The sequence below is a fragment of the Miscanthus floridulus genome, chromosome 14, assembly GCF_019320115.1.
Source record: "Miscanthus floridulus cultivar M001 chromosome 14, ASM1932011v1, whole genome shotgun sequence".
NCBI lineage: Eukaryota > Viridiplantae > Streptophyta > Magnoliopsida > Poales > Poaceae > Miscanthus > Miscanthus floridulus.
Genome location: NC_089593.1, coordinates 2,922,024 through 2,940,920, shown reverse-complemented (window position 1 = coordinate 2,940,920; position 18,897 = coordinate 2,922,024). Strand labels below are relative to the sequence as shown.

The following is an 18,897-nucleotide window of genomic DNA, read 5'->3' as shown; positions in this document are numbered from 1 at the left end:
GAATTTTTTTTCCAAAAAACTTTGCCGAGCGTCTGTCAGAAGAGCTCTCGGCAAAGAATATTGATAATTTTTTTTGACATTTTTTTGTGCCGAGAGCTATGGCTCAGCTCTCGGCAAAGGCTTCCTCTTTGCCGAGAGCTATGGTCATGCGCTCGGCAAAGCTGGGATTCTGTGTGTTCCAGAATTCCCAGCTTTACCGAGGGCATGACCATAGCCCTTGGCAAAGCCACAGCCAGTTTTATTTTTTTTTGTTTTTTGTATTTCAGTCAACAAATAAACATATATATGACATCCACATCACAATAAGCACATCCACATATCAATAACCACATCCACATCACATAATTCACATCCACATCACATAATTCACATCCACATCACATAGAAGTCTCGAAGTTCGAAGTCACAAACAAATCTCGACACATAGACAACCACAAGTGTAAAGTTCGACAAGCAACATAAACAAGAGGCATAGGAGGCGCCAAACTGGTCACGGCGACGGTCCGGGCTGAGAAGGCGCCGCGTGCGATCCTGGGGAGTTGACGAGGAGAAGGTTAGGGTCGTTCGACGCCGCCGACTGACGCTACACAAACAAAGAAGATGCAGAACGTGTTAGACAACATAAATAGATAACCAAGCACTACATGTACTTTTTACCACCACGACCACACCACCACCACCACCACCAACCACGCGACACCACCACCACGACCACACCACCACCACCACCACGCCACCACCACACTACTACTAACCAACAAGCACACCACCACGCCACCACCACAACCACACCACTACTACCACCAACAACAACCACACCACCACGCCACCACCTCCACCAACCACGCAGCCACCACCATGACCACGCCACCACCACCACCAACCACGCCGCCACCACCACCCACTACCATCACCACTAGCACTAGGTTTCACTAGGTTTTACTAGGTTTGACATTTAGAGAAACTAAAACATTTGTCATACTCACCGGAGTAGAATCAAGCTGAGGTGGAGGTGTAGGCTGCAGCTGACCGAGCAGGAACTGTGGGACCGTTCCACCTTGGGTCATCGCAAGACCCCGCACGTAGGAGAGCACCTCTGCCATCTGCCGCTGATCCTGCTCCTGCTTGGCCTCTAAAGCTGCCAGCCTCTGCCGCTCGAGCTCCCGCTCGGCCTCCAAAGCTGCCAGCCTCTGTCGCTGCTGCTCCCGCTCGGCCTCCATCGCCTGCAGCTGTGCCTGCAACATTTGACGTCAATGTTTCAAGATTGCGGAGCTAAGGTATGTAAAAGTCAAAGAACTAGGAATGGAAGAGAACACTTACCTGGAGTGTCGACACCACGGTCGGGCGCTGGCGTATGGCCGGCATTGAGCTCATGCTCGCTGCTCGGATCTGGTGCAGCGGAGGAACAGAGGTCGTGTCGAGGACACCATCGCCAAGCCAGAACCGCCCGTGCTTCTTGCCTTGCCCCACACTCATCACGAGCTCTAGATCAAGCCGCTCCTCGGTGGTTGGGTCGTAGTCTGGCCCGTGGACTGACCTTGCCATCTCTGTGTACGCAGAGATGTGAGGGGCAATGCTGGCGTTGGTGAACGACTCGGTAGGGACTTCCGGGGTCCAGTCGGTGGTGGACGTCGCCTTGCCCAAGTGGGACAAGGCATATGCCTTGAGGTGACCACAAGGGCGGCCACCATGTGACGCCGACTATGAGAAAGACAATAACATTGTTAGAGTTGTTGCAGAATTGAGTGTTAGGTTAGAGAAATGGTTTCGCCTTACCCAAGCTTCTGAGAATTCGGAGAGGTTGCGGCTGCCTTGATGGTGTGGTACTCCTTGCATCAGCAAATGGCGCTCGCGTGCTTCATCATGCTCCTTCTTCTAGTCCTGGCTGAGCCACATGTCCACAATCCTCTCCCAGGCATCTAGATGCCGATTGCACCAGTTTGGAATCGCCTACAGGCCATCAAACAAACAATATATCAGAAGATCAAATTAAGGAAACTTAATCTTAGAAGAAATCAATAGTAATGTTCCGTATTTACCGCAAGGTACTCCTCCTTGGTCAGCACCACCTGTCTTGCCTCGTCCTTTTTGATGCTACGCCCTTGGACCTTCGCATAGTGCCAAATGTGCGCCTGATGACGCGCGTCGTGAATCATGTCCGTGATGCGCTTCTTACAAGAAGCGACCGCCACCTGGTACGCCCTGTGCTCCTTGCCCTCCTCGATTCTAAAGAAATCCTGCATAAAGGCGTGAGGTATCAATTACTTATTAGAAGAATGCCCAATGAATACGATGTATCTGTGGCTAAAAGAATACAATGTGTGCCTAAAAGACTTACCGATAGGTCCCTGACGACCCGCTCTGCCTTGTTCCTGTATCTGTGGCCACTACGATCCATGGCATCGGCGGCCAATTCGTAGTGGTCGAACTGAGTGGCCGGCTCAAACATGTCCGGGCTCACCTCCACCAGGCCAGGGTAGTGCTCCCTGCACAGACCTCCTAGGATGCCATTCACTTTGCGTGCCTTGGCTCTAGTCTCCACAAGTTTCCAGTTCCTGCACAAGTAATTACAAAAAGTATTAGTTTGTATTTTGATTTTCAACATTTCAAATGAAGAAGTTTTGAGCACATCTTAAGTTACTTACCTATCCCCATAGGGTGTGATCAGCGGGCAGGCCGCTTCAGGTATTGGTCGACGCGGGAGCTTCACGGGACCACACAAGTACACCGTCGACACACCAGAGGAAATGGATCCCTCTGCAGTCGCCTCGTCCCCTGAGGTGGAGGACCCCCCTGCATCCGCATGCTCCATCACGGCGGCAGGCTCCTCCATGGCCGTAGGCTCCTCCATGGCTGGAGGGGTAGTCGGCTGCGTCCTGCTCGGACGCCTGCGGCTCCTCCGCCTCGGCACCAGCTCTGGAGGCTGAACCGATGCCTCCGGCTCCTCCTAGCTGGCGTAAAGAGACTGGACGGACCTCCTGGGTGGCATCTCCTGCATTAAAAAAGAATAAAACAATTAGCATATATAAACGATACATAATTAGAAAGAGATGCAAAATGAAGGTAATTACATGCAAAATGAATATAATTACAAAAACAGATAATATTACATGTATTAGAAACGATCTCCATGATCGGGATTAGCTGGATTGTACATATCATCATCGCTATCAACCATGTCCAAATCTTCATCCGCCTCCTCATCATCACTATCAACACCTAAGTGTAATCGGTCAAGGAACACTATGTCCTTTGGATTTTCCACCTCATCTCTAGAGTCCTCGTCCACAACCCTTTCGATGTCGGTCTCCATTTCGACTAGCCCAGTTAAGTCTATCTCAAAGCTCCCTTGTAGCCCCTCTTCGTGTTGATAGAACTCTCCGTCATGTGTTTCTGGGTTCAAGTTGTAATCTTTATCGTTTGGGAGAGGTAGTCTACCGTGCGGCGATATTGTGTGAACAACATACCAACCCTTAAGGTTTTCCTCGGTTTGGCAAGCATATGGACTATAATAGACTTGCTTGGCTTGTGTGGCCACAATCCATACATCATCACCTTCATAGACGGAATCCTGTCAAGTCTCGACTAGCCCAAGATGAGGGTACTGTCTCGATACCTTAGGATCAAACCACCAGCATTTGAATATGACAGGACTAAAAGGTTCGGCTCCACGAAACTGGAGTTCGTATATTTCTTCAAGTATCCCATAATAGTCCATGCCATCAGTTCCGAGCGTCATAACTCCGATATTTGTGGTCCTTCGATGCGGCCGACTCTGCTCGTAGCTTGTTGTGTGAAAGCGATACCCATTGACGTCATAAACATTACATGACATGACTCTAAAGTTGAAGCCATCGGCAACCTACCGCAATTCGGCACTTATAGATGCATCCCTGTAGCACTGCAAAGTCAGGCTAGAGCGTTATGTTATTCACACAAACGACCAACTTGAAATCAAGAAACAAGGGGGAAATTGGACGGTACCTTCTTTTGGAACCAAGAAATGAAATCCCGCTCCTTAAGAATGGTATCAACTTCATGAGGGCGAGGTCGCCTTGATTGACGCCAGAATAGATTAACAAATTCCCTATGTAGACAAGAAACATGACGGGGTTGGATGCAGAATAGTGACAGTGTAAGTAACAAGTTCGTTGAGAACTTACTCGATATACGGCGCCACTTCATCTAGGTTGGCCAACAAATATAGCATGATACTGCGCCACTCTTCATTGCTCAAGGTCTTTGGGCTCAATGCACTCGCTCTTCCGAGTGACCCTTTCAAAAGGCTGAGGGTAGATTTATTTTCGTCCTCATTGTAACGAGCCGATCGATTATGCACGCTAGGAAGGTTGCCCTTATAGTATGTTGTTGTGAAGTTTGACACCTCCTCGTTAATGAACGCCTCTGCCATGGAAGCCTAAATTCTGGCTTTATTTCCACATTTCTTGCGAATAGTCTTTAGACATCTCTCGATTGGATAGCACCAGCAGTTCTGCATGGGCCCCCCATTCGTGCCTCGTACGGGAGGTGCACAATCAAATGTTGCATCAACAGGAAGAAGCCGGGTGGAAATATCTTCTCCAACTTACAGATCAACTCAGGGGCTCTTTTTTCTAAGTCAGCCACCACGTTTCGAGATAACTCCTTGGCACAAAGCTGGCGGAAGAAATAGCTCAACTCTGCCAGCACGACCCAGACATGCTTAGGGACAAAGCCTCGAGCCATCGACGGAAGAAGGCGCTCAATCCATATGTGGAAGTCACGACTCTTCATCCCTAAGACTCGACCAGTAGATGGGTTGGCCCCCCTCTTAAGATTTGCTGCAAACCCATCAGGAAACATTAAGTCCTTGATCCATTGGACTACAACCATCCTGTGCTTCTTTTCCAAGACGTAATCGCCCCTAGGCCTTCTCCATGTCTTGCCGGCTCTTGGTGGTCGCATATCTAGGTGTGGTCTATCGCATAGCCTTGCTAGGTCCGCTCTAGCCTTAGGGTTGTCCTTTAACTTGTCAGTGTCCATGAGTGTTGCCTAGAGAGCTTCGGCGACATTATTCTCAGTGTGCATTACATCAATGTTATGTGGTAGGGCCAGGTGCTTAAAATAGGGAAGCCTCTCCAAGCTCGACTTATGAGTCCACATATGTTGAACACCATACCCCACGAAACCAACTCCGTCTTCCTTGGTGACAAACCATCTATCTGAGCAAGAACCTCGGCGCCAATCATCTTCTGCGGTTCAGGGTGTGTCACTACGACACCTTTCGTAAAGTTCTTAATGTCTCGTCTGAATGCATGGTCAAGAGGGAGGAATTGTCGATGTTTGTCGAACGAGGAAAACTTGCCACCACTCTTCAACCTAATGAACTGCAGAGCTGCCTTGCATACCGGGCATGGGAACTTCCCGTGGACACACCAGGTGCAGAATAGACCATACGCCAAAAAGTCATGCATCGAGTAGTGGTACCAAACGTGCATTGTGAAGTTCCTCTTTGTAGCATGGTCATATGTCAGTACCCCGTGATCCCATGCACTGATCAACTCATCAATCATAGGCTCCATGAACACACCCATATGTTTCCCCAGGTGGCCAGGAATTATCAGCAACAAGAATATGTTCTGATGTTGAAGAAGGACGCCGGGGGGGAGATTGAGGGGGATAACGAAAATTGGCCAACAAGTGTATGGGGCCGCCATCATTCCAAAAGGATTGAACCCATCTGTTGCAAACGCAACATGCACATTACGAGCCTCTAGAGCTTTGTCAGCATAAATGCCATCAAATGTTTGCCATGCTTCACCATTTGATGGATGTACCATCTTGTCAGGATTGTATCGGATGCCATTTTTGTGCCATGTCATCTGTTTCGCGGACTCCTCACTCATGAATAGCCGTTGGAGTCTTGGTATGAACGGAAGGTACCATAGGACTTTCATGGGGATTCCAAGCTGCTTCTTCTACCCATCACTAGATTCTACCTCCACATACCTAGAGGACTTACACTTTGGACAGTACTTTGCTTCCGCGTGTTCTTTCCTAAAGAGGACGCACCCGTTCTCACAAGTGTGTATCTGCTCATACGGCATCTTAAGAGCTTTGAGGAGCTTCACTGACTCGTACATGTTCTTCAGCAACGCGTGATCTGCCGGAAGCAGGGTCCCAAAAACTGCCAGCATACTATCGAAGCAGTCTCGACTCATGTTATGCATGGACTTTAACCCCATTAAGCATCCAATGGCATCGAGTTGAGAAACATTTGTCTTGTCATGAAGGGGCCTCTTAGCCGACTCCATCATGCGATAGAATGCCCTTGCGGTTTCCTCTGGCTCCTGCTCCTCGGTTTTGTCCGTACATCGTACACCGAAGTGTGCTTGGTGGAAGTCATCCATCATGTCTGGTACCCCGCCATCACTATCAAACTCCTCCAAGCATGGCCTCACTGCCTCATCTCTAATACGATGGCCTTCACCATGGCACACCCACTGGGTATAGTCTGGCGTAAACCCAAACTTGCAAAGATGTTCCTCAATGACCTTCCTGGTTTTCCTATTCCTGTTTGCACATTCGCTGTAGGGACACCACACCTCTGTCGCTGCTTGAGCACCCACACCAAATGCTTTGTCCAAGAAATCCTCAGTCTTTTGTATCCATTCACGAGTGACCTGATTCTGACTACGGCGGCCCGTGTACATCCAATCACGGTTATCCATCATCTACCATATATATAACAGAGTAATATAACCATCAATAGCATACGCACCGCTTGCCTACTATCTAATAGGTAGGGATAGATCCTAATCCCACCCGTGGATGTGTAGATGAGGTTAGTTTCCATGCTCCGCTCCAATCCGAGATAGAATTTCGGCAGCACATCCCCACTATTCTCCCGATACACGTCCTAGAAGGGAGAGTGTGTATCTGGAGAACAACAGGGAGGTGCTGCCAAAACCCCATCTCGGACCAGACCGGACCATACAAACTAAATCATCTACGCATCCGCGGGCTGTCCAAATAACGTGGACAATCCAAAACAGATACGGTCGTAGATATGCAGAGATCCGCATACCTACGACCGTATCTCTTTCAGACGGGAGACACCTAACTGGTTTACGCGATCTAGCTAGGGTTACGAACAAAGGGCTTATACCTAGGGTGGCGGTGGAGTGGAGAGGTGACGCGGTGCAGGCAGACCCGAAGGAAGACGCTCGGGGTACTCCGGGTCCCCTCCGTCGGGCTCTTCTCTGCAAAACAAGAAACACAATTTATAAGTTCAAAATTTCGGTAGAACCTCCCCTGTATGGGGAGGCTTCCAAAACCTGCAAGGAAAAAGACGGCACGATGGCCGACATCCACAATTTCAGCACGATGGCCGACACAGCGACATATGGCACGATGGCCAACACATCCACAAAAGGCACGAAGGCCCACTAATCCAGAAATGGCATGAAGACCAGCAACAGGCGGGAGGGGGGCTTTACCTTGGGTGGCAGTGCAGTCGGGCGACGCGGAGTTAGGATCACCCTCGTCTTCGGCTAGACGTGGGGAAAACGGCGACGACCGCTCGGCGTGACGCGACGACGCGGGGGCATGACGGTCGTCGCCCTCTCCTTCTCCCCTCCTCTCTTCTCCCTTCCTCTTCTCCCTTCCTCCTCCAAATGCTCTCTGCACGGCCGGCAGGGGCGCACGGGGCTAGCCAGGGGCGCGCGGGGCCGGCCGGGGATGCGCTGGTCGTGGGGGTGGGCCACCGGCGGGCGTGGCCGGGGGCACGCGGGGCCGGCCGGGGACGCGCTGGCCGCGGGGGTGGGCCACCGGCGGGTGTGGCCGGGGGCGCGCGGGGCCGGTCGGGGACGTGCTAGCCGTGGGGGTGGGCCACCGACGGGCGTGGCCGGGGGCGCGCGGGGCCGGCCGGGGATGCGCTGGCCGCGGGGGTGGGCCATCGGCCGGCGTGGCCAGGGGGCGGCGGCGGTGCCCGACCACCGGGCAAGGCGGGGGACGACGCGACCCCGTCGACGACGGCGTTCGGCGGGCCGGGCTGCTGCTCCGGCGGCGCGGGGACGGGGCGGGGGCGGGGCAGAGGCTGCAGCGGCGCGGGGGACCGGCGGCGGCGAGAGGAAGGGGATGCGGGGCTCGCGGGCGAGAGGAAAGGCTGACTGGGCCGTGAGTGGTCTATGTGGACTGGGCCTTTGCCGAGGGCCCAGATCCGGGCTCTCGGCAAAGTTGTTTTTTATTTTTTTTTAAAAAACTCTTTGCCGAGAGCCCTTTGAGGCTCTCGGCAAATAAAATTTTTTTTTGTTTTTTTCCCAATTTTATTCTGGTGGCTAACAATAATATTTAAAAGACATATTTAAAATTTGGAGCTTTTTTATTTTATTAGCTATATTTAATAAGTTTATTTCATTTACTTGAATTCTTCCCGGTAATTCAAATTTGAACTGCAGGTGCATCGAATATTGGAATTGAGTGATTCAAAAAATCATATTCATGGTATTGCATGTGGTGTGAGACCGTATCCAGTGACAGATGCCAAATTTGGCACATCGTTTTCACGGAACACGGCGAGGAACTTGCGTGTAAAGTATTTTTAAATTATATAAAATGGAAACGAAGTCCAAAATTCACGAAACTTGTCGAGGTGTCATTTCATCGCATGTATAGGCTGTGATAAAAAATTGAGTGGGTTTCGAGCAAGTTGCGACGTCCGATGCCTAAAACCCAGACATACGGGTTTTAGGCATCGGACGTCGCAACTTGCTCGAAACCCACTCAATTTTTTTATCACAGCCTATACATGCGATGAAATGACACCGCGACAAGTTTCGTGAGTTTCGGACTTCGTTTCCATTTTATATAATTTAAAAATACTTTACACGCAAGTTCCTCGCCGTGTTCCGTGAAAACGATGCGCCAAATTTGGCATCTGTCACTAGATACGGTCTCACACCACATGCAATACCATGAATATGATTTTTTGAATCACTCAATTCCAATATTCGATGCACCTGCAGTTCAAATTTGAATTACCGGGAAGAATTCAAGTAAATGAAATAAACTTATTAAATATAGCTAATAAAATAAAAAAGCTCCAAATTTTAATATGTACTTTAAGGTACAACAGTAAACCCAGGGAAAAAATTTGGAAGCAAAAAAAGCAAAAAAAAAATTACCGAGGGCACAGAAACGACACTCGGCAAAGTAATTCTTTGCCGAGGGCCAAATTCTGACCCTCGGCAAAACAGACGGCAAGTGAAGGCCGTTTGCCTGCCGTCACAGGTTGCCGACGGCCTTTCTTTGCCGACGGCCGGACCCTCGGCAAAGGGCCCGGTTGCCGAGAGGAATTCTTTGCCGACGGCCTGGCCCTCGGCAAATATGGTTTTGCCGACGGCCTACCGTTGCCGAGGGCCGACTCTCGACAAACCTTTCTTTGCCGAGAGTCCGACATTTGACTCTCGGCAAAGTCGCTGGCTCTTGGCAACGGGCCTGTTTCCGGTAGTGACGGGTTTTCATGCATGGAAGGATGGCACTTTTCAAGCTACGATGAGACGTTGGATTGTGTTTTACGATTTGTGCTCCAGCCGCTGTTTGGAACTAGCTAGTTTGCAGTTTGTCTAGTTCTAACCGGGTTCTGGTTTGGTTATGATTGGGTATGGCTGGAACTGGTTTGATTCCAACTAGGTTTTAGCCGGTTCTAACTGCGATTGGAACTGGTTGCTCCTAGATCTAGTTATGACTGGATCAAACTAGGTTTTTGATTAGCTCAAACTAGGTCTGGTTGGAACCGGTTGCTGCTGCATCTGGTTCAAACTAGAATCTGATTGCTTCAAAACTTCAAACTAGGTTCTAACTAGTTCATATTAACGATTTTTTGTTGGTCTAGACTTGTTACCTGTTTGCTTGTTGGGAATCCAGATTTGAAAGATTCATCCAAAACAAATATGTTAATTTTCATTTGGATGTGTGAGTTTCTCATTGGTTAAAACATGACATATTTTACCACATGAAATTTGTTGATCGATAGCTAAAAACTCCAAAAAAAAGCCAAACTTGGAGGACAAACACTGCCACAACACGTACTTCAAAGCCACCAAAAATGAGCTCACGGTCAAAATTGAATAGCATTGTAGTTGTGGTGCTATATATCGATAGTACTGGAGTTGACAGTCAAATCAATCAAACAAAAGTAAACTAAGGGGCCAAAAGCGACTAATTCATATTTTTATGTGTTTAGAACATGACATAATCTTCAATTTTGTATCACTCACAACATTTTATTATATTAATTTTATATATAAACCCAATAATTTTATGAAACTACAGAATTAATGTTCAAGAAAAATATATCATATGACTTTCTCATTACAAAATAAAAAATTTATTAAAACAATTGATGTAGAGTTTAAAAAGTTTGACATCATTTTGTTGTCCAAAATGTAAAGTATATATGATAGAAGGTGTCAGTGTTTTGCCAACCGACGAATGAATTTATACGTGTGTCGCGCTGCTTTAGGAAGACAATGGTAGCATCCAAAGACATAAGGAATTATACTAGTTCAGGCTGGAGACCTACGTCCAGTCAAAGGGAAGATCGAGTGTGTGTTCCTCGGTTGAATGCTCTGAAGTTCTTACAATGGAGGTGTAAGATGAGTGAAAGAGGTAGGAGAAGAGTGGAGAGGGACTGCCCAAATGAAGTCTCGAGAGGCCGTCCCCTTGGATGGGAGCCCTGGCCACCCTTATATAGAGTCTGGGGGCCAAGTTACAAATGGAGATGGGTTCTCCCGACCGAGTGGTCGTGAGCCCGAGGGAGGGAAACTAGTAAACTTGTCTTGCAAGGAAGGCCGTCTTGTCTTGGTGTCAGCGTACGTCCAGGTATGGTTGTCGTCGTAGTCTTGTGCCCACGTTGCAGCATGGCATGGCGTGATGCTACAGTGCTGGTCGTGACGATACTGTTGGCACGGTGGTGATTTGCCAACTGTCTTGTGCGACATGAGCTTGTCGTGGACTTCGTCATCGTCTCATGTTCTCCCGGTGGCATCATGGAGATAGTGAGGGAGTAGATAGCCGCCCCCTGGTTACCGATCGCCTCGCTGGTCGTGGAGTCGGTGTGGCCTCGATCCCGTGTTGCGGGGTCGAGGCTATCGTTGGCTCGGCTGGTCTTGGAAGTCAAGATCGTGGTCGTGCACCCCATCCCATAGTGGGTGGGGCCATACGTTCGTCTTGTCAGGCCGTATTTGGACGGTGGGTTACCATACCGGTCATCACCGTCTGGCGGTGCTGTCTTGTCCGCACAGCGTGGCACAGGGCTAGCGTCTGTCCTATCCCCTCAGTCCTTGCGGAGTGAGTGGAGCATGCCTGCCCCTGTTAGGGGTGGCGTACCCGATGGGGCTTGATCCCTCCTCATCCTTTCCTAGTGGTCGGGACTGATGAGAGGTCGTGTGGTGCTGCGTTGCGTGCGGTGGAAGGAGGGAGAGGTCGTGGTCGACCTCCTGCCTTAGTGCGTGGCCCAGGGCCTTTATAGCTTAGGCGAGCTACGGCTGCTGGGCCTCTGCATGTTGGGCCGTCGTGGGTGAAAGGTCCTAGTGGCTAGAGGGGGTTGAATAGCCTATTGAAAATTTCTACAACAACACTTAAGCCAAGATGTTAGACAATTAAATGGCGAAGCGAGTGTTGCGCTAGCCTACTCAAAATGCAAGCCACCTATCCACAATTCTAGTAGCTATGATCTCTAATTCACACAAGAGGCTATGTCACTACCACTAAGTTAGTGAGCTCTCAAAGACTAACTAAAGAGCCTCACTAACCACTAGACAAGACACAAGCTAGTTCTCAAAACTAATTACACAAAGAGCTTAGCTACACTAGAAAAGTAAGTACAAGGGTGAGGTAGTGATGATATATCGACGTGGCAAGCGACAAACAATCAATCACAATGAATACCAATGAAATCCTCGGAGATAAGATAACACAATGATTTTCACCAAGGTTCACTTGCTTGCCGGCAAGCTAGTCCCCGTTATGGTGATTCACTTACTTGGAGGTTCACGTGCTAATAGGCATCACACGCCTAACCCACAACCGGGTGTCGCACAACCAACACAAGATGAGGATCCACAAGCCACGAGCAATCCATTAGAGTACCTTTTGGCTCTCCGCCAACGAAAGGTCAAGAACCCCTCACAATCACCACGATTGGAGCCAGAGACAAACACCTTCCTCCGCTCAACGATCCTTGCTGCACCAAACCGTCTAGGTGGTGGCAACCACCAAGAGAAACAAGTGAATCCCGCAGCAAAACACAATCACTAAGTGCCTCTAGATGCAATCACTCAAGCAATGCACTTGGATTCACTCCCAATCTCACAAAGATGATGAATCAATGATGGAGATGAGTGGGAGGGCTTTGGTTTAGCTCACTAGATTGCTATGTCAATAAAAATAGCCAAGAGAGTGAGCTAGAGCTAGCCATATGGGGCTTAAATAGAAGTCCCCACAAAATAGACGTTGGACTCTCATTGCCTGCCTCCACGAGGAGACCGGACGCGCCGGTCAGAACGACCGGGTGCACCACGCCCAGCGTCCGGTCATGCGCTGTCGTCCACGTGTCCCCCTGGTTCAATGGTGATCACCTAATCTCAACGGTCAGCTGCTCGCTTACGCACGTTAAGTGACAATCGGACTCACAGCCGCAAGACCTGACACGCTCACGGCGTGTCCCATTGCATGTGACCCCGAGGCACCAAGTCTGGGACCTGACGCACTGCTGCTTGACTGGACTCACCAACGTCGTGGCGTCCGGTCACTTCCAGAAAGGCACCTGAGAAGTAATTTGATGATCGGATTCACCACAACGTCCGATCCTCTCTGGCCCTTTGTGCCACCTCCAACGCCGCCAACGTTAGCATACGTCACCTCTGATCGTACCCAGGTACTGCGCGCCTGTTCACCACCTCGTGCCAGCATCAGGTCGAAGGCCGAAGCCACGCCACTGCTGCAGCACTGATTGGACGCACAGGTCCAGCGTCTGGTCCAGCGTCCGGTCGAGGGAAAACAGCCCCTCGACTTCACCAACTTCACCACCCTTGCTCAAATGTGCTAACCACCAAGTGTATCACCTTGTGCACGTGTGTTAGCATATTTTCACAAACATTTTCAAGGGTGTTAGCACTCACTAGAATCTAAATGCATATGTAATGAGTTAGAACATCTAGTGGCACTTTGATAACCGCATTTCAGGTCAAGTTTCACCCCTCTTAAATATATGATTATCTATCCTAAATATGATCACACCCACTAGGTGTCTTCATCACCAAAACACAAAAGCTCCTATGGCTAACTAATCGGTGTCCTGAGATACCCAGGGTATCATAACCCCGACAGAAGGAATTATACATGATTATATAACCTTTTTAGTTTTGATTTGTGGAATTGCATTGACAAGGTGGGAGAGGCATTGTGGAACAATTAGCGCCCACACAACAGAGGACATTATAGTGTGGCTATAAGTCTTGTTTTTCTTTGAGATACAATTGTATCAAGTCCAGTTTTGAGCTCTCAAGCTCTTATGTTTTTTCTAACTTTGACCACCACGAATAATACTTCATAGATATATACCTCAAACACTAATAGCATTCAGTTCTGACCCCAATCCTAGTTTCAACGGTTTAATTTTAAAGTGATGTGCCCGAAGTTTTGATGGCAAATTGGAAGTTTTTATTTTGCCATTTAGACCATTCATGGTCTAGTTAGCAAAAAAAAAAAAAAAAAAAGCAAACGTGAACGAAAAATGTTGCACATCCCTTCTAACCCACCTAGCTAAGACGATCCCATAGAGTCAAAATATTAGTTCTGGTGCCAGATTTAGAAGGTACTAGAGTTGAGGGTCAAAATCAGACACACAAAAGACTTAAAAATACCAAAATGGACCTATTCTTGCTTTTGTTTGGACCAAGTCCATTTTTGACCTCTTAACTCCTATGTTTATCTAGTTTTGAACACCAGCTGTAATATTGTCTACATATATACCTCATGTACCAATACCATTCCAATTTTTGACTCCACTCCTATTCTTGGTAGTTTTCAAGATTTTCTTAGAAGTTGGTAGTTTTTAGCCACCTAGATCGATCATGACTTCACCTAGGCTTACCTGTCATTCATCACCTAGTTGGCGAAAAAAACATACTAAAACGAGGAGGAAAAACATTGGCATATCACTTGAAATTTGAAAACCACACAAAAAAGGCAACACAAGTTTAGGGGCTAAAATAGAATGATATATACTCATAGCTGTGATGCTAGATTTAAACAGTGTTAGGGTTGAGTGTCAAAATCAATCAAATGAGTCCAGGGACCAAAATGGTCTTATTTCAGACTTTTCTATGTGTTGTGCACATTACATAATCTCTGGACCATGCCTTTGACAACTTTGACTTTAAACTATATGTATAATTCAATAAATATATGAGACTGCAAATTTAAAATAGTGTTCCAGATGACTTTCTTGTAAAGGACTAAAATATTTTATTAAAACATTGGCTATTGTACTTTCTAGAGTTTGACATCATTTTTCCCAAAATGTCAAGTTTTTGTGTCCGAAAGGAAGTATGTCTCTGCAAGTTTACTAGTTTTGATCTGTGTAGTTGCCTTGACAATGTGGGGAAGGTGATAGCAATTGGGAATTGACTACACTAAAATAAAAAGAAGCTTTTTATAGTTTAGCTATGAAGTCTAGCTAGGCTCAACCACATTGGAGAAATGAAGCACAATTCTTGATAACAAAGTCAAACACCTTTACCAACTCTTCTATATCGTCCCCCTCGAAGGTACGACGTGTGTTGTTGCTTCGCTTGACCGGTGGAAGTTGGCACCATTGGAATTTGCACCGTTGCTAGCATTGATTTTCTCGCCTTTTCTCATGGGCATAGGGCTGCCTAGTTGCATTTTCTTTTCTTAAGGGATATGCTTGTTTCTCCGTTCTAAATTATAAGATTTTTTAACTTTTTAGGTACCTAACATCTAGAAAAAACTATATATATAAAAAAGTCAGAACAATTTATAATTTAAAATGGAGGCAGTATATACTACTAGGACTACTGTACTACGTACAAACAAGCATAAAACATTCGGACCAAAATGAATATAGAAATGCATAGCAAAAACTATACGTAGAAAAGCCAAAAGAACGACTTATAATGTGAAATCACTATTGAAAAACTGTACTTTGCCAAGTGCCTGAGACTTTGCCGAGTGCTTTTTATCGGGGCACTCGGCAAAGCAATATTTTGCTGAGTGCCGCACTCGGCAAAATAAAGCACTCGGCAAAGGTGGCTTTGCCAAGTGCCACGGCACTCGGCAAAAGGTGGCCGGCTCGTGACGGCGGCCACCTGCCGTTAGATTTTGCCGACTGCCTAATGGATGGCACTCGACAAATTTTTTTTATTTTTAAAAACTTATTTTGCCGAGCGCCAGCCCCAGACACTCGGCAAATTTTTTTTATTTTTTAAAAACATATTTTGCCGAGTGCCAGCCCATGGCACTCGGCAAATTTTTTTTATTTTTTAAAACTTATTTTGCCGAGAGCCAGACCAAGGCACTCGGCAAATTTTTTTTTTATTTTTTAAAAACATATTTTGCCGAGTGTAAGCCTTGGGCACTCGGCAAATTTTTTTTTAATTTTTTAAAACTTATTTTGTCGAGTGCCAGCGCCAGGCACTCGGCAATTTTTTTTTTATTTTTGAAAATGAACTTTGCCGGGTGCCCACTGGGCCGGCACTCGGCAAAGCCCACTTTGCCGAGTGACCCCCATGGCACTCGGCAATTTTTTTTTATTTTGGGCCCTAATTTTTTTCTGTGGCCTTGTGACAGTATTTCAAACTCTATTTTAAAATTTGGGGCAATTTTGACTTTTTTTGATATATTTCATTAGTTTATTTCGTTTCATCGAATTGTTTGGGATATTTCAAATTTGAACCGGAGGTACATGGAATAATGGACTTTGGTCATCCAAAAATTGATACTCATGATATTTAGGGTATGTTTAGGCCGTATCCAGGAACTCACATGAAATCTCGAGCATCTCGTTGACGTAACATGTCGAGGTACTTGCCGGAAATGTGATTTTAAATTATATAAAATGCAAACGAAGTCCGAAAATCACGAAACTTGTCGAGGCGTCGTGTTATCGCATGTGGAGGCTGTGGTAAAAATTGTGAAGGTTTCGAGCAAGTTGTGACGTCGGATGCCAAAAACCCAGACATCTCCACATGTGATCAGGAGTCCGGCTTGACGAGGCTCCCCTATTTCGATGACCTCCTACTGCCCCATAACATTGATGTCATGCACACTAAAAAAAATATCGCCGAGGCACTTTGGGCAACGCTCATGGACACTAACAAGTCTAAGGACAACCCTAAGGCTAGAGTGGACCTAGCGACGTTGTGCGATAGGCCAAATCTAGAGATGCGGCCTCCTGCAACAGGAAAACAGTGGAGAAGGCCTAGGGCCCCCTATGTCTTGAAAATCGATCAAAGGAGGAAAGTACTTCGATGGATCAAGAATTTAATATACCCTGATGGGTATGCAGCGAATCTGAGCAGGGGAGTGAACTTAGAGACTCTACGAGTCAACGGGATGAAGAGTCATGACTACCACATATGGATTGAGCGCATACTTCCGTCGATGGTTCGAGGCTATGTCCCTGAGCATGTCTGGTTAGTGCTGGCAAAGTTGAGCTACTTCTTTCGCCAGCTTTGTGCCAAGGAGCTATCTTCGACCATCATTACAGAATTGGAAACTATGGCACTTGAGTTGGTCTGTGAGCTTGAGAAGATCTTTCCACCCGGCTTCTTCTTGCCGATGCAGCATCTGATAGTGCACCTCTCGACCGAGGCACGGTTGGGGGGGGGGCCATGCAGGCCCGTTGATGCTATCCAATCGAGCGATGTCTAAAGACTCTTCGTAAGAAATGTACAAATAAAGCTAGAATTGAGGCTTCCATTACAGAGGCAAGCATTCGGGAGGAGGTTGCAAACTTCACGACATCCTACTACAAGTCGAACCTTCCTAGCAATCATAATCCACCCCTCGTTACAATGCTGGCGAAGTTGAATCGACCCTCAGCCTTTTCAAATGCCAACTAGGCAGCGCAAGTGGATCGACCCCCAAGAGATTGGATCCAGAAGAGTGGCACAGAATCACGCTATATGTGTTCACCAACCTTGTCGAGGTTGCGCCATTCATTAAGTAAGTTCTCAACGAACTTGTTTCAATACGACGTCACTATTCTGTATCGAACCCCATTGATTCTCTTTGGTACAGGGAATTTGTTCATCAAGAGTGGCATCAATCAAGGGATCCTATCCCGCACGAACATGATACCCTTCTTTCAGAGGGTGCGGGAGCTGGGAGGCCTGATTTCATTTCTTGGTTCAAACAAAAGGTCGTACATTCGTCGATATTCCTTAGTAGCTCGTACATTCCAATAGTATAATGATGTATCATGCTTGAGCTTGTAGGCGCAAACCAATGCGTCCATGAGTGATGAGTTGAGACAGGTTGCAAACGGCCTCAAGTTAAGGGTGAAGTCATATACCGGTTATGATGTGAACGGATATCGCTTCCACATGTCAAGACACGAGCAGACTCGGCCCGGTCGGAAAACCACCAACAGCCAAATTTTTACGCCGGGCACTAATGGCGTCGAATACTACAGAATAATTGAGGAGATCTATGAACTTGAATATGAGGGCCGGGTACCTCTTACTCCTGTCATATTCAAGTGCCACTGGTTTGATCCTGCACGAACGAGACGGACCCCTCATCTTGGGCTAGTCGAGATTAGGCATGATTCCGTCTATAAAGGAAAAGATGTCTATATTATGGCTCAACAGGCCGTGCAGGTGTATCATACGCCATACGCGTGCTAAGACAAAGACCATCTTAAGGGTTGGTCTATTGTGCACCATGTATCTTCGCACGGTAAACTACCTGTTCCAAACGATGAAGATTACACCTTCGACACAAACACATATGATGGAGAGTTCTATCAAGTAGATGGGCTACAAGGGAGCTTTGAGATAGTCTTACCCGATGTGACGACCGCCATGGAAGTAGACAATGAAACGGTTGATGACGAGGACCCTGGAGATGTAGTGCTAAATCTGAAGGACATTCAAATGCTTGAGCGATTCCATTTAGGCAAAGACAATGAAGAAGACACCGAACCTTTGAATAGTGTTGCCCATTTGGACAATTTTGACAGTGATGATGAGACCTATGACCCCAATCATGAAGATTATTCCTAAACCATGTAATACTATGTTTTTTATTAAATTTTGTTATGTTTATTCATTTTGAACTATTTGACATGTATGTACTAACGCTTGTTGTTCATTCTTTGTACATTGCAGGTGACAGAACAAAGATGGTGGGCAACCGTTCACCGAGGCAGGTGCTCTTGGTGTACCAGAGGCTACGCCCTCCTGATGGAGGCGAGGGGACATCTTTGCTCCTAGCGGCGAGAGCAGGCCCGGGTCGCCCCAGCATGGGGAGGGGGAGGGGCCGGGGTCACCCCAGGAGGGACCCGCCTCCTTCCCCGGCTCTCGACCAGCCGAAGGACCTGTCTCCTACCCCGGAGGACCACGTGGAGGCCACGGGCACGACCACAGACACTCTGTCGGGGGACGAGGGGACTCAACAGACGGAGGACAGTTCTGCTCAGTCGGCTCCCTACCTGCGAGGTCCCACAAGCCTTCCTCCGGTTCCGCTTCCTGACCGACGCCCACTGGTTCGTCCTATGGGAAGAAGGTAAGTAACTATAGATGTTATCACTAGTACTTCATATGATATGTTGAAAATCAAAAGAGAAACTGATAATTTTTCGTAATCACTTATGCAGGGGCTGGCTAG

General features: G+C 47.5%; 2 protein-coding genes across 2 annotated transcripts; one reads left to right on the top strand and one right to left on the bottom strand.

Annotated features, from left to right (window-relative positions):
* Positions 1-327: 327 nt before the first annotated feature.
* On the bottom strand, positions 328-1,228 carry LOC136502874 (eukaryotic translation initiation factor 3 subunit A-like). The gene is made up of 2 exons (XM_066498126.1): positions 987-1,228; positions 328-583 (listed from the first exon to the last, which is right to left on the bottom strand). Exons 1-2 carry the CDS (start codon positions 1,218-1,220, stop codon positions 491-493), a joined length of 327 nt encoding a protein of 108 aa, XP_066354223.1. The 5' UTR covers positions 1,221-1,228; the 3' UTR covers positions 328-490.
* Positions 1,229-7,587: 6,359 nt separating this feature from the next.
* On the top strand, positions 7,588-18,897 carry LOC136502896 (uncharacterized). Its single transcript, XM_066498147.1, has 3 exons — positions 7,588-8,164; positions 18,399-18,728; positions 18,887-18,897. Exons 1-3 carry the CDS (start codon positions 7,588-7,590, stop codon positions 18,895-18,897), a joined length of 918 nt encoding a protein of 305 aa, XP_066354244.1.

Coding starts and splice junctions, on each gene's coding strand:
- LOC136502896 (XM_066498147.1), top strand. CDS start 7,588: ATGACGGTCGTCGCCCTCTCCTTCTCCCCTCCTCTCTTCTCCCTTCCT. Junction 8,165..18,398: donor GGCTGACTGGGCCGTGAGTG/GTCTATGTGGAC, acceptor TGTACATTGCAG/GTGACAGAACAAAGATGGTG.
- LOC136502874 (XM_066498126.1), bottom strand. CDS start 1,220: ATGGAGGCCGAGCGGGAGCAGCAGCGACAGAGGCTGGCAGCTTTGGAG. Junction 584..986: donor CTCAGCTTGATTCTACTCCG/GTGAGTATGACA, acceptor TTGTTTGTGTAG/CGTCAGTCGGCGGCGTCGAA.